This window comes from Miniopterus natalensis, chromosome 7 (genome assembly GCF_054644295.1).
Source record: "Miniopterus natalensis isolate mMinNat1 chromosome 7, mMinNat1.hap1, whole genome shotgun sequence".
Taxonomy (NCBI): domain Eukaryota; kingdom Metazoa; phylum Chordata; class Mammalia; order Chiroptera; family Miniopteridae; genus Miniopterus; species Miniopterus natalensis.
The window spans coordinates 11,685,183-11,709,549 of NC_142087.1; the positions used below are offsets into that span (position 1 = coordinate 11,685,183).

The following is a 24,367-nucleotide window of genomic DNA, read 5'->3' on the forward strand; positions in this document are numbered from 1 at the left end:
AATAACGGGGTGAAGGCCTGGGTAGAGGGGTGGGAGTGAGGTGGAGGGGGTCAATTGGGGGGGGGGAATGGGACACCTGTAGTGCTTTCAACAATAAAGATAAATTTAAAAAAGAAACTAAAAGCACACATCCACACAAAAACTTGTACACACAAATGTTTATAGATGCATTATTCAAAATAGCCAAAAAGAAAGAAAGAAAAAAGAAACCACCAGATAACCATCGGCTGGTGAATGGGTAAGTAATTGTGGTAGCTCCACACACTGGAATATCGTTCAGCAGTTAAAAGAATGAAGTACTGGTTCATGCTGCTACATAATACACCTCAAAACATCATGTTAGCCTGGCCCGCCGCGGCTCAGTGGTTGATGGTCGACCCAGGAACCAGGCGGTCATGGTATGATTCCCCGTCGGGCACGCAGGAGGCAGCTGATTGATGATGATGCTCTCTTGTCGATGTTTCTTTCTATCCCTCTTCCCTTCCTCGCTCTAAAAATCAATAAAAACATATCAAGAAATGAAACAAAACATCATGCTATGTGATAAAAGTCTGTAACGAAAGGCCACATACAGGGTGGGGCAAAGTAGGTTCACATTTGTTCCTGTGGAAAATAATACAATAATCAAGTGTAATACAAGAACAAACTGTTTCAAGTACTCACAACCGTAAGCCTACTTTTGCCCCAGTCTGTGCTGCAGGCTTCTATTTATATGACAGGTCCAAAACAGGCAAATCTAGGGAGATAGGGCAGATTAGCGTCAGCCTATGGCTAGGGTAGGGAGGGCGCAGATGGCGAGTAAAATTATATTTTGCTGATGGTTGCATAACTCTTTAAATATAGTAAAATTAACTGAACTGCACACTTTAAATGGGTGAATTTTATGCTATGTAAATTACATATCAATAAAGCTGTTAAATAGTAACTGCTTCGAAATATAAATAAAACCCTCCTAAGCTAATGCTTTTGTAAGTTTTTTTTCTCTTCAAAGGCTAGTACATTTGAACTATTAGAACTTCAAAGCCCGCGCTGGCCGCCGCTCAGCGGTTAGAGCGCGGCCCGGGACTGAAGGGCGCTGGCTGTGACTCTGGCCCAGCGCTCGAACTTGGGGCGCAGCTCTGGATCCCCGGCCCCCTGGGCACGAGCGGCAGGCCACCAGTCACCAATCGGAGACGGTTCTTCCTCTCGCGCTCCCCACCCCCGGGGCCCGAGGCGGTGGCCTCCCCGAGTCGCGTCCTGCGGGCCTCCGGGCCTCTAGGCCCAACCATCCGGGGCCTGAGCAGAGCCCCCGCCAGGCCACCGAGACCGGCCTCCCGAGGAGACCCGGGCGCGCGGCCTCGCGAGCCGGGCGGAGCGGGCCGAGGGGCAGGCGCCCCAATGCCGCAGAGGGAGGCGGCAGGGCCTCGGAGGCCCAGAAGGCAGATCTGCGTGGGCACGAGCTCGCCCACCCTTAGGCCTTGGAGCGGTGTGTGGACGCGGCACCCACCGGGGCGACGCCTCTGTCCCAATGGGAGGAGCCCTCACCTCGTCCTGACCACGATGGACAAAGGCCTTCGCGGCCCGAAGGTGAGCGGAGCCCCGTCCAGGCGGGTGGAACGGTGCGCGGGCCATCGGGCCGTTGGTCTCGTTGGTCTTCGTTCTACTATAGACCTTGACTTCATAAGACAAAAACGGCAGAGTAACAAACCATTTGGCTGATCGGAAGTGCCCACCGCCCTTTGGGAAGATCTACTGGCCGTTTATAGAGGCCTGTGTATATAATATGAAAAAGCTGCTCTCAACGTCCCCCTCACCTTTCAAAAGAACTTTGCTGCATCTAGGCCTGCTAGATGTAAAGAGGTTGCCAACGTATGATAAAGTAGAGTTAGAGAATCACACGTCTTGCAAATGCCCATTTTTTAAAAAAACAAATCAAATGTCTTCTGGAAATGACTTTTTGAAATGGAATCGTCAGACGACCTCTAGAAACGACTTGAGCCCACCTCTGTTCCCTGGGTTGGGGGACATGGAGTAGACGACCTTGAGGAGGAAGAAAAGAAGGTTCTATGCCGGACTGGTCGCGTTTAGAAGACATTTTCACGTCACACCCATTGTTTCATGTGTGCATTTTGTTCCTCACTACTGTGTAACAGTTAGCAATGCTAAGTACTCTTCCGAAGTATCTATCTACATGTTCTGAAGTGCCTGATAAAAGTAGAGGTAGTAAAAAAGGACTTTTAGTAAATATCTTGTTAAAATTCATATCAAATACTGTTATTTTGGGAATGGCCAAACCACCTCTTTGAACAGCACACACTGTGTTTGCGCACTGGTTCAGATGAGAAGGAAGTGCAAAGAGCTCTATGCCAGTGTGTTTCTAAAGGAGGCAGATTAACCATTGTCCCTTATGTTCATGCATTTTATTTTACTTAGCTGTGTATATAGTGTATATAATGGACAAGTGAGTCCTAATTTACAACATCTAGTCTTTCTAGATGTTAAAGAGGTTGCCAGTGTACGACAAAAATAGAGTTAGTAAACTAATGCATTTTGTACATTTGTGTTAAAATTTCTAGGAAAGATGGTCTTCTGAAAATTTGAGCATTATAGCCTACATGGTTGGTGGAGGAGAGGGGAAGGGTGGTCTTAGGCTACAGTGTTCGTATTTCAAAGACACTTTCAGACTGTTACATGTGTGCAGTTTATTCAAAACTGTGTACATAGTGGGCAAATTAAGTCCTTATTTGAAACATCTAATCCATCTAGATGTTTAGAAATGCCCAACGTATGTTAAATGTAGAGGTAGTAAAGTATCACTTTCGTAAATATCTTTTTACTAAAATTCATAGGAAATACTATCTTTTGGGAATGGAATTGTTAAGCCACCTCTGTGAGCAGTATACTATAGTCTATACTTGTTCATTGGTTTGGAGGAGGTGGGAGGGAAAGAATTGCAAAAGGTAATATGCTAGTGTGTTCATATTTGGACATTTTCAGATAATACCACTTTTATATGCTAATGTGCATTTTGTTTTGCTGTGTATATAATGGGCAAATAAGTCCTAAAATTGCAATATCTAGTCTCCAGGTGTTAAAGAGGTTGCCAGTGTGTGACAAAGTAATTAAATTAGCACATTTTGTACACTTGTTGAAATTCACAGGAAAGCTTGTGTAAATGACTTTTGGATGTGAATTTGTTCACCTACCACCAAATATCACACACGCTTGTCCTTGTCCACTGGATTGGGGGTGGAGAGAAGGGAGTGTGAGAGGGAAGGGTTCAGGCCAACATGGTCATATTTAGAAGATACCTCAAGTTATAACCATTGTTCTGTGTGTGCGATTTTAACTGCTATGCACATAGTGGACAAGTAAGTTCTTGTATCAAAATATCCTTTCTAGACATTTAGAAGTGCTTGATGTACTAATAGTAGTAGTAGAATAATGCTTCTAGTAAATAGCTTTTAAAACCTGGTAAGACATTGTTTTTAGAAATGGAATTGTTAAACCACCTCTCCAAACAGTATACTCTGTGTACTTTCACCGGGTTGAGAGAAGCGGGAGGGAAGAAATTGCAAAAAGATGTCTTGCTAGTGTGTAACCGAAAATTCTAGCTTACCTTTGCCCTATGTGTTATGTGCATTTCATTTAACTTTTCTGTATATATTGTGAATATACTGGGTCCTAATTTTATAATATCTAGTCTCTAGATATTAAAGAGGTTGCCAATGCATGACAAAAGTTAGTAAACTAACACATTTTGTACACTTTGTGTTAAAATTCCTCGAAAGGCCATCTTCTGAAAAGGCGTTTTGGAAATGAAATTGTAAAATCACCTCCAATGATGCCTGTGCCCACTCAACCCATTGAGTTGTTGGAGGACAGGAGGAACTGGGAGAAAGGAAGGCTTCCAGACTAGAATGTTCCTGTAAGAAGACACTTTCAGGTACAACCACTGCTACATGTGTGCAGTTTATTCAACACTACTGTGTACATAGTGGACAAATGAAGTCCTCATTTGAAACATCTGGTCTTTCTAGATGTTTAGAAGTGCACAAAGTATGTTAAAAGTAGAGGTAGTAAAAACATTTTGTAGATAACCTTTTGTTAATACTCATTTCAAATACTGTGTTTTGGAAGTGGGTGATCAAAACGATCAGCCCACCTCTCTGAGCAGTGCAGTTACTATATTTGTGCCGGTTCAGGGAGGAAGGAGAAAGTGCAGAGGGCTTTACACCAGAACGTTCCCAGTTCAGGCAAGACTAACCGTCTTCCCGTGTGCCTGTGCGTTTGGTTTACTTCACTGTGTATACAGAGTATGTGAAGGACAAACATCCTCATTTACAGCATCTAGTCTTCCTAGATGTTACAGAGGTTGCCAGTGTATGATAGGAATAGTTAGTAAACAGACTGTGTACAGTGTGTGTTAAATTTCTAGGAAAGACTGTTCTGAAAATGTGAGGAAGTGAAATTGTTAAAACCCCCTCTGAGCATTACAGGTGCTTATTACACTGTCCACTGGGTTGACTGAGAAGTGGAAGGGTTCTAGACCAGAGTGTCCCTTCCTGCTTAGAAGACACATTTAGATTGTAGCCTCTGTGAGCACTTTATTCAAACTTAAATCCTTATTTCAGACATCTAGGCTTTCTAGATGTTTTAAGTGCACAGCATATGTTAAAAGAGTTAAGTTACACCCTTTAACTATTTTTTGTTAATTTATAGGAGTGGTTGTATTTGGGGGGTGGATTTGTCAAACTTGATGTCTTGGCAAGCATGCTGACTGTTCACGGGAGGGGGAGGGGAGGAAGAACAGAAAGGTTCTGTGACCACAAGTCTTTAGACAAACTGGCTGCCTAACATTGCTATGTATGTGCATCTTAGTTAATATTGCTAAGAATACAAGGATAAACAATTTAGCGCCCAAAGTATATTAAAAGTAGAGGTAGTAAAATAATCCCTTTAGAAAAGCCCTTTTGTTAGTTTTTGGAAGGACTGTCTGCTGGGAGTGTGTTAATCCACCCGCGGGAGCAGGTGTCCTGTATTTAGTCACTGGCGTGGTGGAGGGGGAGAGAGGAAGGGTGAAGAGAAGGGCTCTTTGCTACTATTTCCATATCTAGAGGAAAGCTTTAGGTTATAACCATAGGTCTATACACTCACTTTTGTAAAGTTCCTGTGTTTATTGTGGACATGGTTCATTATTTTGCAACATCGGAGTTTTTAGATATCCTGAGATGCCAGTGTATGATAAAAAGTAGACCTAGTGGGTTAACCAACTTGTAAATATATTTTGGTTGTAATTGACGTGAAATTGTTGAACCATCTCAGAAATGGGTCAGGACTTGTGAGGCTGGCAGAGGGCAGGAGGGAGGCAGGGAGGGCTGTGTGGATGGAGGGAGGGCTGTGTGGATGTGCTCTGCTCACGCTGATGACCACTGATGTGCATGCATCTCTTGGCTGTGCTAGAGGAATACACTTATGTACTTCAGTCAAAACTTGCCTCCTTGCTGATATTTTAAAAGTATAAATCATAGTGAACTCTCTTGGAAGCATTATACTTTGTACTCTTGCTCTTTGTCATTTTTAATGAACATTTAGGGAATGCAGTATTTTAACTGTAAATTGCCAATACCTTTATCTAAAGGTCTGTTGCTATTTTTGTCCTTTATGAATTTTCTGTTGCCAAGAAAGGCAGGGTTACATTTGCTTTTCTTCCAGATTAAGTAGGGAGTTCTTGGTGATCAAAATACTCATACAGCTTGGGGACTTTGAAATGGTAAATATTCATGATGTGTTAAAAAGCATGATATGTAACCGTAAGATCCTAATTACATAAAAATGGGAGCTTAGCTGTGTAGATACACAGGGGACTTAGGACAGGTCGGGCTGTAAACTGCTTGTGATTGTGGGTGGCTTCCTTCTTTGCTGCTTGTGTTTTTCAGTTTCCTATTATATGCATGTTAACTTTTAAAAAATAAATGTTCCTTTAAAAACCTACATGAAGTCTTCATTGCTTGTAAAGCTAGCACACTCCAGAGGCACGGTGTTCACGCCCTCATGCTTGGGCCCTGAGGTACCTGAAGTCTCAGGCCCGATGACCCCTTCCTCCACTCCTGGGAGCTCTGCTGCTCTTTAAGTTAACCTTGCACTTCGGTCGGTGATTCCAACTTTGCTCGAGGTATTCCTTCTCCCGGTACTGCCCTTTCTACATTTTCACTTAGCAACTCAAATTGCCCAACTCAAATTTTAATTTATGTACAGTCTTACCTGTGAGAACCTGACACCCAAGAAGGTGCCAGAACCAAATGTCAGGAGTTACCCTCTTTCCCTTGCAGCCCCTATCTCTGCTTTTTTTATTGTTAATTTCACCCAAACATATTTTTTCCATTTTCTTCTTGATTCTGATTTTCTATTGGGGGTGGGGAGGCTTTGGAAGTAGGGGAATAGGTGGGGGCAAGAGAAGAGAGGGTCAGGGGCCCTGCACAGCCCTGGGTTTGAGGGGAGGCTTGATGAGCACCTACTAGACCCCTCCAATTTTACAAATGATAGCAGTGAAGCTCCAGGAAGGGAAGGAGCCTGCTGAAAGTCACTCAGCACATATCCCAACATGCCACCTGCCCACTGCGCCCAGCTCCCTCCCCAGGGCTGTAGCCCATAGCCTTCAGCAGCCATGGAAAACCCGTTTCAGCTTTCTGCTGCTCCTCAGCACCTAGACACTACCAGACCTCACTGTCGGCTCTGAACCAGTGATTACAGATTCTGCAACTCGGTACCCTTGTGGTTAAACCCCTTAAATCCCCAAATACCAGAAAAGTGTCACAGTGAAATGGCCTCTGGTGGTCGTCTGGGAATTGCAGTGACCCATCTCACCCCTCAGACTTCCCGTAAGTGGAAGGTGAGATTTTTCCACGAGCTAGATAAAAGCAATAGAGGATTTAAAGAATGCTTTGCTTCCAACCCCAAGATGGGATCTTAAACACCTGCTATAACAGATACTGGCAACATCTCCCATGTTTATTTTTCAAGTGAGTTTTTTTCATTTTCCTCCAACAGTGGAAGCTGTTAGTGCTGGGGCTGTATTTTTGGCTCATGTGGCCTGGGTGTGCCTCTCCAAGTATGACCGTGCTTATTTACATATGGAGAGTCACTCCAGAGGGTGACCCTTCTCTCCAGCACAGTTCCTGGGATGTATGTGCAGAATTTCTTTTTTGAAAACAGATGGTACATGTGGGGTAGATGAGTAACTCGCTGTAACGGTACCTACGCTGTAATGCTGACTGTCGAGGAGGGCGCCGGGGTGACAGGAAGCGCATGGATTTCCTGGAACGGTGCTCCACCTGATTGCCCAGTGGGCTTAGACAGGCTTTTGCCTCTCTGGGCTTCAGGCTCTTCATCTGTCAGATGGAGATAATGCCACCTAGTTAGTTGCCAGGGAATACTTTCAGGGTGATGGCCTCTGTTGAGTACCTCACATAATGCCTGGCATATGCTGGGCACTCGATACCTGAGCCCGGGCCCTTCTCCCTCATGGCAGGTCACTGTGGACTTCCTGACCCCTGGACCTGTGCCCAGGTGGGCAGCGAAGACCTCTGTAGCACTGAAACATAGTTTGTTGCTAACACTTGTGCCAAGGGGTATCATATTTGCTCCTTCTGAATGAGCAAATACATCCCAATTTGCCCTCCCGCCTGATTCTGATCCCTGCTCCTTACTGCTCAGCGTGTGGGGGGAGGGGGAGCAGCCTTGAGAACCACTGCTCATTCTGCCGCTCACAACCTGGAACTACAAGCCCTCCCCACCCTGTTCCACCCATCCTTATAACAGTGCCCTCACCCAGTGCTTGGGTGACCTGCCTCTGCTCCCTCCCTCCAATGCAACTCTTAATGTTGATGGTAACCATTTCACTTAGTGAAGAGTATGGGCGTTGGGCAAGATCACAGCCAGGACCATCTCACCCCAAATCTCTTGGGGATGGCCTTTATCACTGATGATAAAGGCTTAGCCTTCCAAGGCTGGTTTCCTATTCCATTGAAAGGGGAAGAGAGTCTCCTATGGCCAAATGGATCTCGGCCAAAAAGATGCTAACATCTAATGTGTACTGAGCACCTACTATGTGCCAGGGACCGTACCTGTGTAACCCAAATATAACTGAGGCCTCATGCTGCCCACTCTCTCCTTGATTACTGAAGTCAAAGAAACGGCAGCACTGCATAAAACCTAAGTAAGAGCTATTCAAATGCTTACTTGGTTTCTTAAGAAAATGCCAAAGGAGAAACACATTCTCACTGTACAGAAAAGCTTTTTGAAAACTTCTTTAGTCATTTCTCATTCTCTGGTCCTTGTTATGTTGTGGCTTCAGAAAAAACTTTGCTCTTCCTCTGTTCCCCTCAAGACTTCCTGAAGCCCAGCCCCCACAGTCTCTCCCCCCCACACAGCACCTTCACTCCCAGGTTGTCCTAGTCTGTTTTGTCACCCACTACTCTCCCAGGAAACATGATCTGCCTCCTGTTCTGGAACTTTTTCTCTCTCACTTTCCAGGAAGCGGGATCCAGGGATCTTGGTGAATACAATCCTCCACCTTGCAGTACATGTACCAACTCTTCTAATCCTCAACCGCCATTAAGTGGCAGAGCTGGGATCTTAGCCCAGAGGTTATTCAGATTCCAGTCGGATGCTTAGCAAGATGGCTCTCATGGGATAAGTGCTCAATAAGTTTCTCTACCCATATATCTGCTCAAGAACCTTCAAGGGCTATTGCCTGGAGCAGGGGTAAGCAAATTATGGCCCACTGGTCAAATCTGGCCTGCCACCTGCTTTTGTAAATAAAGTTTTATTGGAACACTAAAGCTGTTTTCACCATACAAAGTTGAGTAGTTACAACAGAGACTGCATGGCTAGCAAAACCCAAAATATTTATTATTTGGCTTTTTACAGAAAGGGTTTGCTGACCCCAGGCCTAGAGGATAAGAGGGAAGAGAGACTGCCTCTGACCCTGCTTTGAATCTGCTATGGAGCAAGTGCTTAATAAGTAGATTTCAAATGAATGAACAAGGTGTCCACACCGTCATCTTGGAGCCACAGCCACACAGTCATCTTTGCATCCCTACACGCAAAGAGGTCCCAAATAAAGTCACACCCTCCAACTTACCTGGTTCCCAAACAGTGCCACCCCGTCCCTGTAGGTCACAGACAGCCCTTCCAGGATTCCCGCAGATGTCTCAGGCTCCTTGACCATCTGGAGTTATCAGGGAAGTTGAGGTGATTAAATCCACTGTTCCTCTACCTTTTACACCCATACTGCCTTCTGGTAGAAAAATTCCATACTCCTCCTTTGCTGTGCAACATAAACAGTTTTCTTGTAAATTCAACATACAAAAGCATAATGTTGAACATGCTTTTCAAACTATACTCACCCCTCATTCATGAAAACCATTGATCTTGTCCAACTTACTCATTTTGCCACCGGGGAAGCTGGGGTGCAGGTAAAGGACTCAAGGTGCTCAAGGGGGTCTAGTGAGATGGAAACAGAGCCAGGTTCTCCAGAGCTTCCGATGTCCAGCTCCGCACTCAGCTGTCCCTGACTCCGCTCCTTGCCAGGGGTGGGCTTGGTGAGTGTTCAAGTGCGTAGGGTCAGAGAAGGCTCATCTGTCTCCTGGTGGCCCAGGCAAGGTCCTTGTGCTGTCCTGGCCTCCACCAGGCCCCAGGCACTGTCAAAGCTAAACTATGGGATTTCCCAAGGGAAAGAGGTGAGTGGGCGCTGGGTCTGTAGTGCCAACCCAGGCCAGTGACAGGTGGCTGCGGAGTCAGGCCCCATCCCCAGAGGGACTGAGGAGCCCTCTTTAAGGGCAACCGACCGCCTCGCTACCTCTGGCCTGCCCCTCGCTAGGGCGGCTTGCTCGTCCGTGACCCAGGATGCCACTCCTGCCATGCTGCCCGCCCACCTCTCTCTGGCTTTTTATACCTCCCCCCACAGTCATGCCGCACACAGTCGTTGGTGTTCCGTCAGCCTGACAGTGGTGCTTGATGAGCACTGGCAAAATAGCAGTCTGTAGGCCCAACACAGCCCACATAAGTGTTTTGTTTGCTTAACAGTGTTTCAAAAACAATTTGAATTATTTGCTCACATTTAAAAACCAGTAAGAATCTTCTTAAATATTGGGTTTCTTGGATCTCTTGAAAAATAGGCCAGCAGTACCAGGCCTGCACTTATTTCCTGGCATGGCATCAATTGACTGGGTCTAAGGAGCAGCTGCTCCATCTAGATGGGAATGTGCGCACTAGTCCCCACCATTCCGTGCCTCCCTAGTCCTTCTGCTGCTCTCCTTTAGATGACTTGTCTGGCCTTGGAAGGCATCTGAATTCGCAACCCCAGTCTTGTTCACTTCAGTGTGAGCCCCTCTCTGCCTCCCATCCATCTTGTCTAAGACCCTCCCACCCTGACACTATCCCCAGTGATAACCCATCCACGCCCGGCTTCCTGACTCAGCCCCACAAGTGTCAAGGGAGACAGTGCCCCAGTTGCTGCCCCTAAACATCTGTCCAGACCCACAGCTGAGCCCCCAGCATCCCCCACTCCAAGCCCTACAACTCCCATGGTGGCCATTCAGGAAGCACAGTGGTCAAACCTACATCCTTTATTGGGTCTAAACAAGGACCCCTGCATTCTTGTACTGAGGCAGGAGTTCCTGGATTTTGTACCGGGGTGCTGTGATGGCTTGGACAACCCTCAAGGGGGGTAGATTTTTCTGGGGTGCCATAAAAATGGGATAGTAAGGTTGAGTCTTCTTATTGAAGCTACACAAATCCAGTGTCAGAGACTTGGGGTTGTAGATCTCTTCCTTCTTGTGCCGAATTGGGGTGAATGGTGGACGTCGGCGAGGCTCCACCAGCAGCTGCACCAGGTCCTTCCGAAAGATATTCCAGCTGTTCTCCCTGAGGAACTTCTGGCACATATCGTCATCGCTGAAGGTAAGGCACAGATGCTGAGGTTCCCACACCAGCTCCTCCCTGTCCCCTACTCCTCCAGCCTTGCTGCCCACCACACTTTGCAATCTCTAAACACCATGTGCTCCTTCCCACCTCTGTGCCTTTTCCCAGGCTCTTCTCTCTGCCTGCCTCCTTTCTTCCCACACTCTCTTCCCTAGACCTGTGCTGGTTCACACAGTGCCCGTGAGCCGCATGTGACTACTGAGTACCTGAAGTGTGGCCAGTCTGAATTAGAGACATGCTGTGAGTATAAAGCATTCACCCAATTTCAAAGACTTAGAACAAAAAAAGAATGTAGAGTATCTAATATTTTTATGTTGATTACATGTTGAAATGATAATACTTTAGAAATACTGAATTCAATAAAATGTATTATTAAAATTAATTTCACCCATTTCTTTAATGTAGCTACTGAAATTTTTAAATTACATATGTGACCATTAGCCACCAGGGAAATGTAAATCAAAGCCACAGTGAGATACCACTTATGTCCACTAGAATGGCTATAATTCAAAGACAGACAGTAAGTGTTGATGAGGATGTGGAAATGTTAGAACAAGGGCATCAATACAGTACTGATGGGAATGCAAGCTGGTGCAGCTGCTTTGGAAAACAGTCTGGCAGTCCCTCAAAGGTTAAACAGAGTAACTTATGACCCAGCAAGTCTAATCCTAGGTAGATACCCAAGAGAAATGGAAACATATGTCTACACAAAAACTTGCACAAAAATGTTCATAGCAGCATTATTCATAATAGCCAAGAGGTAAAAACAACCCAATGTCCATCATCTGACAAATGGGTAAATAACATATGGTATATATATGCCATTCCATATATATATATGGAATGTTATGTGACAATAACAAGGAATGAAGTATTGATACTACTGCAACATGGAGAAATTTGAAAATACTGTGCTAAGAAGCAAGTCACAAAAGACCACACATTGTAGGATGCCACTGACATGAAATATCCAGAATAGGCATATCTATAAAGACAGAAAGCAGACTGACAGCTGCCTTGGACTGGCCTTGGTGTCCTGGCTCTACTCTGCCCCCTACCCTCCTCACAGCATGTAAGGGTAGGGAAAGTGGAGGAGGGTGGCATGGACTCAGCGCTCATTGGCTTATTTCCTCCTGAGATCACAGCAAGGGAAGGGCAAGTTCAATTTCCATTGACTCACCTGTACTCTCACCTAAGGAGGCAAGCCTAATAAATCACAAACAGATTAGCACATTCTTCTGGCTACATTATTAGACCAGAATAGAGTCCACTTTGATCCACGGAGAGCAAGTTAATAAAAAAATCCAGAGGTCAGAGTGGGCTACAAGCTAATCCTATTGGTCTCAGTGGTGTATCCAAGTCAGCTCCCACCAGCTTGTGAGAGCTAATTGTGTGCATCTCTTCTCAACTCCATGTTCAATGACATCAGGTTGGTAGCTCGAGATTGGGCATGGTGGGGGGAGTGTACACCACAGAAACTGGCAAACACGTCAAATCTGCGTTACCTCCCACATCCGAGAGTTTGTTGTTAAACATTCAGCAGCACACCACTTAAAAATTTCCATTAACTTCCAATGTCTTACATAATAAATAACACTAACTCTGACTTACCAAGCACTTCACATTTGTTCATTAATTTAATCCTCATAACCACCCCAATTCACAAACATGGAAAAGGCCAAAGAGGCTAAGGGACTCACCAAACCCTGAGGGGCAAACAGGCGATTACAGATTCTTAGAGGAATCTGTAACAAGATTCCATGTTACCTCCTGATGCTGATGGTCATACCCATTTCCAGTCTCGTTTTTCACTAAACAGGGTAGCTCTTTTAAGGCCTCAGCTCTGTGCAGGCTTTTTAGTTCTAATCTCTTCCTCACCTGAACGGAAAGTTTCATCTGTTCCTGCAGGCTGTACAACTTCCACCCATGATCCCCTTAACCCCCATCTTCGCTGGGCAATCCCAACACTAGATCTCGCTCTGTGCTTCGGCTCTTAGGTTCCTCTTCCTTTTGCTCTTGGAGATTTCCCTTCTTTCTTGTGATTATATTCTACATGGTACTCCCTGTGTTTTGCAGAAAAAGAGGTTTCAGTTTATCTAGCCTGTAAGCATTCACAGGGCAGGTGTGTCGGCCAGTGACCATGTGACCTGCAGGATGTCACAGCCCCTTTCCTGGGCCTCACGGTCCTGTTATAACACGGAGGATTTGAGCTAGATAATGGATATGATTTCTGCCTGCTTTAGCAGCCTAGAAAACCATGAGTTCGACAGTTAATGAGTGAGCCAGAATTCAGTCTGTCAGCATTAATTATAGATGATTGCAGCAAAGTGCTGACTGGGCAGCCCCAACATCTGCCACCCTCGAGTCTATGTAAGTCTTTTCTGAATTTCAATTCAATAGGCATTAACTGATACCCGTCATGGACCCGGCATTATGTGAGGAGCCAAAGCTCCTTAAATCATTCCTTGGGTAGGTGGCTCTAAACAGCCATTCTCTGTATTAGTAGTACATGGGAGCCAGAAAATCGTGGCATCTTTGAACTGCAAGGAACCACCACGGTTTCCTAATGTTTTCCCCACAAAACTGCCCCAATTTGGGCCATATCTACATATTATCTGTTCTTTTTTTTTAAAAAAAAAAAATACCTTTATTGATTTCAGAGAGAGGAAGGGAGAGGAAGAGAGAGATAGGAACACCATTGATTGGCTGCCTCCTGCACGCCCCCTGCTGGGGATCAAGCCCACAACCTGGACATGTGCCCTGACTGGGAATCAAACCGTGATCTCCTGGACCATAGGTCAATGCTCAACTGCTGAGCCATGCTGGAGCCAGGCCAATTATCTGTTTTTTAATTTACTAAAGATTTTTTGTTAAATCTACTTAGTTTCTTTTACTTAAATATTTATTTGGCCTTGTTCTAAGCAACAAAATCTGTCAGATCATGGTTTTAGTGAGCAAGTCATGTTATTTTTCTAATTCACACTAGAATAAATACATAGCTATTAAAACTAGCAATGTCAATCCCTGTGCCACCTAACATCATCTTGAAAACTTTCTGTGAATGTGTTCCATACTTAGGAAACACTGTTCTAGTCTACTTTTCTTGTTTTGCAAATTGGAGTCTGAAGCCTGGAGAAGGGGAAATGACTTATCCGAAGTCATATAGATCCCATATCAAATCCTTTCATGTGTTTATGGGGCTTAGCTACAGATCTGCCTGCCTTCACACGTCCTCTTCCTCTACCATTGGAATCACTTGAGAAAAACAACAACACTTGCTTCCCAAACATGCCAGGAAAACCAAGTCTGATCACAGTATCACAAAGAAAAAAAGGGGGGGAGAGAGTGCAAAATTGTATAATTGGCATGATCCCCATTATAAAACTTTATGCGTATGAATGATAAATGCACATTTGGCATAGATCTATGCATTAAAAAAAAAAAAAAAAATACTTAAGAGAACTACACAAAATGCTAATTGAGATTGTAGAAGGAATGCAAATAATTTTGGTTTTCGCCTTTTAAAATGTTCAGCATTGCCCTAGCCGGTTTGGCTCCGTTAGAGCATCAGCCTGCAGACTGAAGGGTCGCAGGTTTGATTCCCAGTCAAGGGCACATACCTTGGTGCCAGGCTCAATCCATGGTCTGGGTTGGGGCGTGTGTGGGAGGCGACCAATCGATGTGTCTCTCTCTGTCTATCCCCCTCCCTTTCACTGTCTTTTAAAGACCAATGGAAAAAATATCCTCAAGTAAGAATTAACAAAAAAATTAAAAAAAAAAAGTCCAGCATTTTCTAGTTTTCCCCAATGAGTATTTCCCATCCATTCAACATTTATTGAGCACCTACCAGGTACTGAACAGGTGCTAGAGATGAAAGACAGATAAAGCCCAATCCCTGCCTTCATGAAGCAATTAATCAAGTGGCTAGGAAACAACTATACAAACTACACCACTGCCAACAGCTATAATACAATGTGTATGGTCAATCATAGAGCCACGGAGGGAGCACGATGAGTATACAGAAAGGGGTACTAACCCCAACCAGGGGCCAATCAGGAAAGGCTGTCTGGAGGAGATGGATCTTAAAGAGTGAGCAAGAATTTATTAGAAAAAGAGGGACAGGACTGGTGGGGGAACAGCATTTCAGGCAGAAAGGCCTACAGTGGCAAAGGCGAACATGTGGAGGAGGCAATCTGCTTGGGTTGCTGTAGTGGGTGAGAGGTGGCAGGAGGTGCTGCAGGGGAGCTGAGGAACCAGACTATGAACAGCCATTTATGTCGCATTGAGTCTGCACTGTAACTATAGGCAGTGAGATACCACTTAAAGGTTTTAAGCGGGAGTGTAATATGGCCAGATTTGGGTTTTAGCAAGAGCACAGTATGCAGAAAGGGCCTGGTGAGGAGGAGACTGAGGCAGTGTTACCAGTGGTAAGACTTGCAGGAGTCTAGGCTGGGGGTCCCAAAGTGGCAGTGGGGACATGTCACCCAGGGTGGTAAGATGAAACAGTAGGGGTATGTGAAGAAAACAGCAGGGCTTCATTTATATTTATCTTTGTCTTATTGTCTTTACAGATCTATTTTTTATGTTTATAATGTATGCGATATATTAGTATAGCAATACATGGATATAAAAATTAACATGTTATTTATATTACATATATATTCTTAAAGAAAATACCTCAAATACTATTTAGTAACAGAGTATGAAAACAAAACAGTTTTGTGACCTGGTGTGGGCCATAGATTAATTTTTACATAAAAAAATAAAGGATTTTTTTTTACATTACAAAAGTATTCACTCTGGAGAATTTGAAAACTAGGAAAAAGTAAAAAATAATTTTTTACTGAATCTTTCAAAATAGGTATTTATCTTTTTAAATTACAAAAATAATATATCATCACTGCAGGAAAACGTGGAGAATAGCGGGGGAAATCCACTTAGATGTCACTACCTCAGCACAGCTTTTACCAAGTATATCTTCTCCTCTCATTATTGAAGTACAGCACCCCACCTTCTACCCTTACAACCGCTACTTTAAGATAAACAAGAGCAACAAAATTTATTATGTAGAAGCAATGACCTCTTCTCCTTTCCTGGCACTGTGTAGAGGAGTGCAGCCCACAAAATTCCAGAGGATAGATAACTGTAGAAAGTTAATTAAAGTTTATCTTAGCTTCTGTATACTGCTTCGCTAGTTCCACCACCTGTGTCCCCTTGACCGAACTGCTCCCCCTTACCCAAACGGAATATAGTTTGTTTTTTCTGCCTTTATATTCTCCCTGCAAAGACTGTTTGGGGCTGTTTGTTTAGGGCATGAACCCGCTCGTAAGCCACCGCTGGTGGCTAAATAAATCTCCAAACACTCAATTTGGTCTCTGTGTAAATTAATCTCACGTAACCTGGGTATAACATTATAAAAGCAACACATTCTCACAGCAAAAACAAACATGAGGGGAATATGTATAGTGGTGCCTCGGTTTTCAAATGTCATCCGTTCCGGAAGACCACTGGAGTTCTGAAACGTTCGAAAACTGAGGGACGAACCGCCGACAGCTAGGCCTCAGGATCCTGCCCTCAGTGGAAGCCGTGTGGCATGTCCAACTTCCGAGGCATGTTCGAAAACCGAAACATTTACTTCCAGGTTTACGGTGTTCGTAAACTGAAATGCTTCAACGGAGACATTCGAAAACCGAGGTACCACTGTAACTGTAACTAGGAAGTCCCTCAGTCCCATCTTCCAGAGAGAATGACAATTACAAATTTGGCCATACCACAGCAATTATCATGCTTATTTCCTTCTAGATTTTTCTCTTGTGTTTTACAAAGAGATAGTCATACTATACACATAATTTTGTACCCTGTCCTTTTTATTACCACTATATCATCCATTTTACCCTTGTGCTATTAGAGCCATTAAACCTATAATTTTAATGAGACGGTTATATTCTATCATGGGAATGGACCACAGTTTTTTAAACTATTCCCTTAGAATAACACGTGGGGGGGTGGGGGCAGTTTTCTATTATGAATATGACTGCTATGAACATCCTGATGCGTGCAGCTTTTCCCAGAACTTGGGTAAATTAAGATGAATTCACAGAAGGACCATTGCTTCCAAAAGTGGGAACAGTTTTATGGCACTTGACACATAATGCTAAAATTATTATCCAAAGGACTGAGCCAATTTAGAGTGTAGGCACAGCTACCAGTTTTGTCCCACCCTTGTCAGCATCAGGTATTATCATCTTTTCTCTTTCTCTTACTAAAGTAACAGGTGAAGATATGCTCATATGATCTGGCGGGGTGTATACACATATCCAGCACTGACCTGGGGTACCCGATCTTGAACCTGGACAACTTCTCTGTTGCCTCGCTGTCCATCAGTTCACAAAATTTGTCTTTCCTCACCGTTATCAACTCAGTTCCCAGGCTTGCGAGGACGAAGGGCCGTGTGTCTTGTTGGTTGTCTGGGAGGAGGGTCTGGTGAAGTCCCTGGGGGGAAAAAGCCCAGAAAGTTGACCTCAGAGACCATCCACTTCTCCCGCGGATGTTCCAGATGGGAAAACGAGGTGCCAAACAGGAAGTGATTCCATCAGGGTCATTCGTAAATGATGGCGAGAAGTCAAGGGCTCCTTTTGCTAAATGACAAAGAACCTCCAGCTCCTCAAATGAGAAAGGCCCTCAAGGCACTTTGCCCATGTCCTACCTGCAGGCAGCAAGCTATCTCCCAGTATCACACTCACTCACACAGTCACTCTCCAGGGATGGCACTTTATGGGTTCCCCCCAATATCCAACCTCAACTCTTCCTTGTGCCAAGCCAGCCCATTTTCTCTTCCTTGGGACTATGACAAAAATCAAACAGTTAGGCTCCTCTTCTAGATCTTCCCTTTCGCAGCCATATCCCCCCCAATCCTTTTCTGCAGGTGTTTGCTCACAAATGCATGTCCCCACTAAGCCTCAGTTCTTCTTCCATCTCGCATAGACTTTGGAGGCCACTGACCTCCTCTCTGTAACTTATGGGCTCTTTTGGTTCCCTGGCATGGATTCGAATTTGGTTATATAGGGAAGGGAGATGGAGGTCAACAGGCATACCTGCTTGTTTTACAGAGCGTGCAACCCCCTTTTAAGGAGACACCCTGAGTCAGGACAAAGCCCTTGTTGCTGAACTGTCAATCCAATGCTCACCCCTCAGCCTCTCAGCTATTAAGACTCAGGCAAGGAGGGGAGCCTGCTGTCTTGGGCTGAAGAAGAAAAGGGGCCATAAACTAAGAAGTCTGCTCTAAGGCCACCAGGGATTGGGAATAATTCTGGCTTCAGAAGGAAGATCTAATTGTTTACGTGTTATGTGACTTTGGGCAAGTATATCTCCCTGAGCCACTGTTTGCTCATCTGTGAAACAGAGGTGAAAATACCTGCTCACAAGTCTCTGAAGGATTCTGAATTTGAAAGATGCGAAGTGGGATTTGGGAGAGCACCCCACCACCACCACCATTTGGGTTCTAGACCTTGAAGTATGACCATCCACAAACTCTTCGGTGCTCTAAGCCCTGGGCTTGTCTCTCCTTGGTAAGACTAGAATGGAAATAGGTTATCTTTCTTAGGAAACTGTTGAAGGTCCAAACAAGATGGTGTGTGTAAGGATGTTCTGGGAGACACGATGCACCTCCATATCAATTGTGCTCAGTACAGTGGCATGAAGACCCTTCTATAGTGCCAGACCTTGCACAGAAACCAGAATGGCTGCCCTTCAGCCAGCTCCTACTATATGGTAAATATAGATATAGATTATAGATATAGATCTAGATATAGGTGATGTAGACATAGATATAGATGATATAGATAGATATAGGTATATAAATTTAATCCTCACGACCACCCTAGGAGATAGGGATTATCATCCTCAAACATGGAAAATGAGGCTCAGAAAAGGAAACTTACTTGCCAAAGGTCATACACCTTGTAATAAACAATCATAACAACAATGACGATGGTGGTGACATCATGATGATGCCACCAGCTAGGTTCACTGAGCAGTCACTAAATTCCAGCCCCTCCTGTAACCTCGTGTATATTAACTCATGCAGCCCCCGCAGCAGCCCCGCGAGGTGACTTCTACTGTTATCCTTCTTTTATAGACGATGCTGCTGAGGTTCAGAAACTTGTCCAGAGCTCAGACTGGAACCCAGGTGGTCTGTCCTCAGAGCCCATGCTTTCAACCACTACGCTATGAGGAAACTCAGGTGCAAAGAGGTTAAGTACCCTGCCTAAGTGAAGCAAGCATTTTAACCCGGTGACCTGTTCCGGGCCTCGCCAGGGGCAGCACTGTCTTCTGGCACTCCTACACACCCCCAGTCCACCCCCAACGCTCTCGCTGGGCGTCAGCCCCCTTCTCTGCCTAGACCCTTCAAATAGCTTCCCAAAGCACCCGAATAGAATAAAACTCAGTGTGGCCACCAAGGCCTGGGCTTGCTGGGCTCTCTGCCTGGCTTCACATTGTCCCCACCTTGTTTACTCTGTTTTAGCCATGCTGCTGTGCCTTCCAACCCCCTCAACATGCCAAGCTCTCTCCCACCTCAGACTCTGAACTTGCTGTTACTTTATCTGGAACATTCTTCCCTCAGGTCATCCACAGCTTGCTCTTTTCTTCATTCAGGTCTCAGCTTAAGTATCACCTCCTCGGAGCAGCCTCCTTGACCATCCTGTTTAAGAAGCCCACCCTACCCCACCAACCCAGCTTTCTATTCTGTTCCTAACAGTAATTTGCAACTTTCTATGTCTTTGTTAATTTATGTGTATATTGTCTATTCCAGACTAGATCTCCGACACTGGGACCTTGTGCCGTGCTTAGAGCATGGCAGATGCTCAAGAAATATCTGCTGAATGAATATTCAAGCAGAACACAGAATGTTACAGCTGGCAACTTGCCCAGGTGAATCTCCTTTTTTGGTAAGGACACAGATTCAGTGAAATACAGTGACTTCCCCAAGGCCTACTACAAGCGAAATGAGAGTAAGATGCCTCCCCAGCAGTGTGTCTTCTTCTTCCTGCCCTGGGCTGCCCATCTTGACCATCTCGAGGCCTCGGCCTGCCTGCTCCCTGGAGAAGCTGGTTCCCCTAACGCCTCCTGGTGCAAAGCCTGGTTCTACTCAGGGACCCAAGCTCTGCTTTTTCCAGGTCCAGCCTAGCTCCACCTCCTGCTCCCAAGGATGAGGAGGTGTGATCTCCTGTGTCCTGGTAGGTGAACACAGTGACAACTGCTACCATTCATTCCCCCACAAATGAAGCCAGGGCCCTGAAAGCCGGGAAAGCAGGGTCTTACCAAAGGCACATCATGAGACATCCACAAGCATTTTCATCCAAAGGGTCCCATTAACAAATATTGAGGGGAGCCTTCTATGCACTGGGCTCTGTGTGGTGAATGAAGCAGTCAGGTCCTTGCTCTAAGCCCCACCCAAAGACTGCCAGGTCTTCCTAGAGAATCAAGTCCAAGGCCCCTCTTCCTGCACGGCAGGCCCCTACAGAATACATCCTGTTGTTCTTGTGCCATCTTACACAGCCTTGCGCTCCTCTCACCATCTACAAGTGGGGCAATGCCTTCCCTGCCCTCTGGTGCCTCCATTCTGCCCCGGGTGCCAAGCACCCCCAGCTCCTCCACCTTGCCATGTGCCAGGCTGCAGTCATGGGCCCAGGCGGCCTGTGTTCAGTCCAGAGCCCCTCACCGGAAACTGACCGACTGCAGTGAAGTGGACTGAGGGAAGGCTGGAAACCACATCACATGAAGACTAGCTGAAGGAAGGCGGGTGTTTTGCCTGAATAAAAAAATAAGTAGCAGGGCACTGGCACTGTGCCTGGCCCCATACGTGCTGAATGAAAAACAAAACAGCATTCTTTAAATGCCTAGGGGCCATCACATGGCAAGGAAGAGGACTCCTTCTGGTTTGTTCTTGGTGGATGGGCAAGGGGGGGTGGGCGGGGAGCGAGTTAAAGTTGCAGGAGGCAGAATTTTACTGAATAAAAGGAAGAGGTTACCCCTGGCTGGTGTTGCTCAGTGGTTAGAGCACTGGCCCAGCCACTGAGGGTCACAGGTTCGATTCCTGGTCAAGGGACACACCTGGGTTGCAGGTCCGATCCCCAGCCTGGTCGATATTTCTCTCACATCTATGTTTTTTCTCTCTCTCCTTCTCTCTCTCCCCCTTTCCTCCCTCCCATCCTTATACCTGCAACTTTGCTATAATCATTTACTAGCTTCAGGAGTTTTTGGGGTTCTTTCTTTGTTTCTGTTCTTTGAAACTGTCTACATAGACAAGCATGTCACCTGCAAACAGAGACAGCTTTATTTCTCCCTTCCCAGTCTGTGTATGTTTTATTTCCTTTCTTGTCTTAATGCAGTGGCTAGGATGTCCAGTACAATGCTGAATGGGAGTGGTGAGAGGGGACACCCTTGCCTCATTCTTAAGTTATTTTAGAGCCAGTCCCAGATGTGATATTTTATTTGTAAATAGTTTGACATGTATCTCCTAAATATAAGAACTCTTAAAAGAAAACACCATAAGCATAATATGGTAACTTTTAAATTATCGTATCTAAAAAAATCAATAATGTTCCTTAATATCGTCACATATAGAGCAGGATGTTTTTAAGCCTTTACTCTCTTAACACTCCCAGCCCATCATGTTACACACTATATCGTGAACAAGGCTCTCTGTACACTTACTATGATTTCTCCTTCCTCTACAGTGTGGAGCTTGACGTAGGCCCCCACTGAAGCCTCCTTCGGGATATCACCATGCTTGGTATTGATCATGGGACACTCCAGCTGATGAGGATGCCTGGATCTGAAATTAGACAACTTGTTACAAAGAACTCATTTGTAACACAGCCAGTTAATGAGGCCATGGATAATCAGCTCCAACTCTACTGCACATGGAGACCTTCCTTCCCCACTCCCAGAAGTGAGAAAACTCAAAATCAAGCCCTGGGAGAGATTGCGTCAAACATTAGAGAACTTTAATAGAGGGGAGACTTGGAAGAGAAGGTAGGACCCCTTAACCACCTAAAGGCTATTTATTATGTGCAAGAAGGGGCTGACGACCTCATGCAGCTGAACCAGGCCTGCTGGGCGAGAAGTCCAACACGAGAAAGGAATTTCTATGTCAGAGCTGTCTGAAAACGGAATGGACTGTTTGATGAAGAGTAAGCTCTGTGCCCTCAGGGACACAACAGAAGTTGAGGCTCTTTTCCTTGGCGGGAAGGCAGAGAAGAGATGGCTTTGTTTGTTTACGACAGGTTTCCCTGGGCAGCCTGGAGACCGTACTTTGTTCATGTTGGGGTTAATTTAGTGCAGGCAATCCTGTTGTGCTTTCTTTGGTCTCAAGCTAGGTAGAAGGAAGAGGCAGCTATGCTCTTTGGGTTAGGGGCAGGAAATAGAGGATTCATCAGCTAAAAATATAGCTGAACTCACCCAACACATAAATAAGGCAAGCTTCCATTTTCACTACTCCCACTCCCCACCCAGGACTTGTACCCAAGTGGCACATGCCCAGCATGTCCTTTATTTTTCACTTCTGGGCCCAATCTGTCTCTTTTCCCTTATTAATTTATAGCAGAGAAACTGGGCATGTTCTATCTCTACCTTGAGAACTAGGATTGGGATTTCAAACACCAGATCCCTTAGAAAGAGTATCCATCCGAGGAAAAAACCCAGAAGCCATGGAATGCTTATTACGGAGAGCACGCAGGAATGTTCATAGGCAAAAGACTCGAGGACAGTGGCACTATGGCAATATGGAGATTGTGACATTGGTGCGATTAGTAGTATCACTGTGACATTTTTATTCCATATTTAATGGTGGGGAGGAGGCTATTATGCTGTTCTGGGCCTAGCGTTGAGCTGCCTGCAGGCCAGTGCCACCAAGTGTCCTTTCCTGCTCCTCAGCCCCCCTGGGCTGAGGCAAAAGTGCAGCCCTCATTGTGCATCACCTTGTTCCCATCATGACAATCGTACCACACAACAAGACTGAGCACTAATAAGCTACTTGGGCTTAAATCCTGGCTCTGCCACTTTCTCCATATGTGACCTGGAACTTAATCTCTCTGTACCTTGGTTTTCTCACCTGAAAAACAGGAGTGATAATAGTAGTACTTACACTTACCTCATAGGGTTTTTGTGAGGATTAAATTAGATAAGCTAGTACCAGGTAGAGTAGCCCAGCCCATAAGTGTTAGATATAGTTATCATTATCCACTTAATTGCTGGCTTGCAACAACCCCGAGCCTTAGACACTATTATCTACAGATGAGGAAACTAAGGCTTACAGAGGTCAAGTTCCTTGCCCAGGTACACAGAGCTACAATAAGTGGCCAAGCCAGGATGTGAACCTGGGCTGAACTGACTACTAAGCCCACTCTCTTATCTACTGCCTCCCTTGGATGGTTAGAATGTTCTGAACAGGCTCAAGGCCCAGCAACACACAGACAGAGTGGCAGAGCTTTAAGACCTGTCCTGCCCCTTCTTCCTCAAATCGATTCCTTGAGAAAGGAAGCAGCTGACCACCTAAAGTGGCCCTGAAAGTTAGAGGCAGAGAAGGCAGAAAATGCAGCTCCTGGACATCAAACCCAGCACCACACAGGCTGCCTTCCCCACACCCCTCAACCTTTGAGGTTGAGCTGCACCTGCTATCTCTGCCCCCTCCCCAACATCCCTGGCATTCTGCCCTGTAAGTTATATTGTCCTTTTCAACCAGAATCTGGGCCCCTCTATGTGCCAAGAACTGAACTTACTTGACCTTTGGGCCCAAGGTCTTTGGGAGACTGTTTCCTAGGGTATTAATCTTCCTACTGAAGCTGGTCCCCTTTTGCTCCCAGGCTTTCTGGAGACGCAGAAGTTTCAGAGGGCTAAAATCCTGCACAGGATATGATTTGATCTGGAATTCCTTAAATCTCTTCACAGGAGAAGGTTCTGTTAGAGAAAGCACAGGAAAGCACATTTGGGGTCTCTGCACATATAAGGTTTTGGTGGTGGAGGTTGGAGGTAATTCACAGTCACCTGCCTGGCTAGTCTGGTGCATAGTGAAATTAAGAAAAATAGGGGAACAACAACCCAAGACTGTGGTCCATGTATTGTCCCTCTGTGTAAGGCCCTGAGCTAGAGCCTTTATAGCCACTGCATCCAGACAAATGTCACTGGCCTCATTTAAGAGGTAAAATGAAAGCAGAGAGGTTAAGTCACCCAGGAAAAGGCTGAAGCTTGGATCTGAACTCAGTCTATCTGACTGACTCAAAGCTCATGTCTTTTATCAGATTACATTTATCTGGGCTTTCAAACTGGGATTGGGGGTAGGGGTAGCAATAAACGATAAATGGACAACCAGCCATAGAACCTTGAACAAGTCGCATAATCT

At 45.3% G+C, this 24,367-nt stretch overlaps 1 protein-coding gene and 1 long non-coding RNA gene across 7 annotated transcripts in view; both read right to left on the bottom strand.

Annotated features, from left to right (window-relative positions):
• Positions 1-143: 143 nt before the first annotated feature.
• LOC148092683 (uncharacterized) lies at positions 144-9,903 on the bottom strand. The gene is made up of 3 exons (XR_015714805.1): positions 9,125-9,903; positions 7,241-7,370; positions 144-490 (listed from the first exon to the last, which is right to left on the bottom strand). It is a non-coding gene; the product is annotated as an uncharacterized LOC148092683 (long non-coding RNA).
• A 511-nt stretch (positions 9,904-10,414) lies between these two features.
• Positions 10,415-24,367, bottom strand: part of CNBD2 (cyclic nucleotide binding domain containing 2) — a 53,990-nt gene continuing 40,037 nt past the window's right edge. For all 6 annotated transcript variants that reach the window (XM_087818761.1, XM_087818758.1, XM_087818757.1 and 3 more), the window contains 4 exons: positions 23,748-23,925; positions 21,682-21,802; positions 17,294-17,457; positions 10,415-10,938 (listed from right to left, as the gene is read on the bottom strand). In XM_087818761.1, coding sequence (XP_087674887.1) covers positions 10,620-10,938; positions 17,294-17,457; positions 21,682-21,802; positions 23,748-23,925 — 782 coding nt within the window. In that variant the 3' untranslated portion in view covers positions 10,415-10,619. The remainder of the gene's footprint in view (positions 10,939-17,293; positions 17,458-21,681; positions 21,803-23,747; positions 23,926-24,367) is intronic.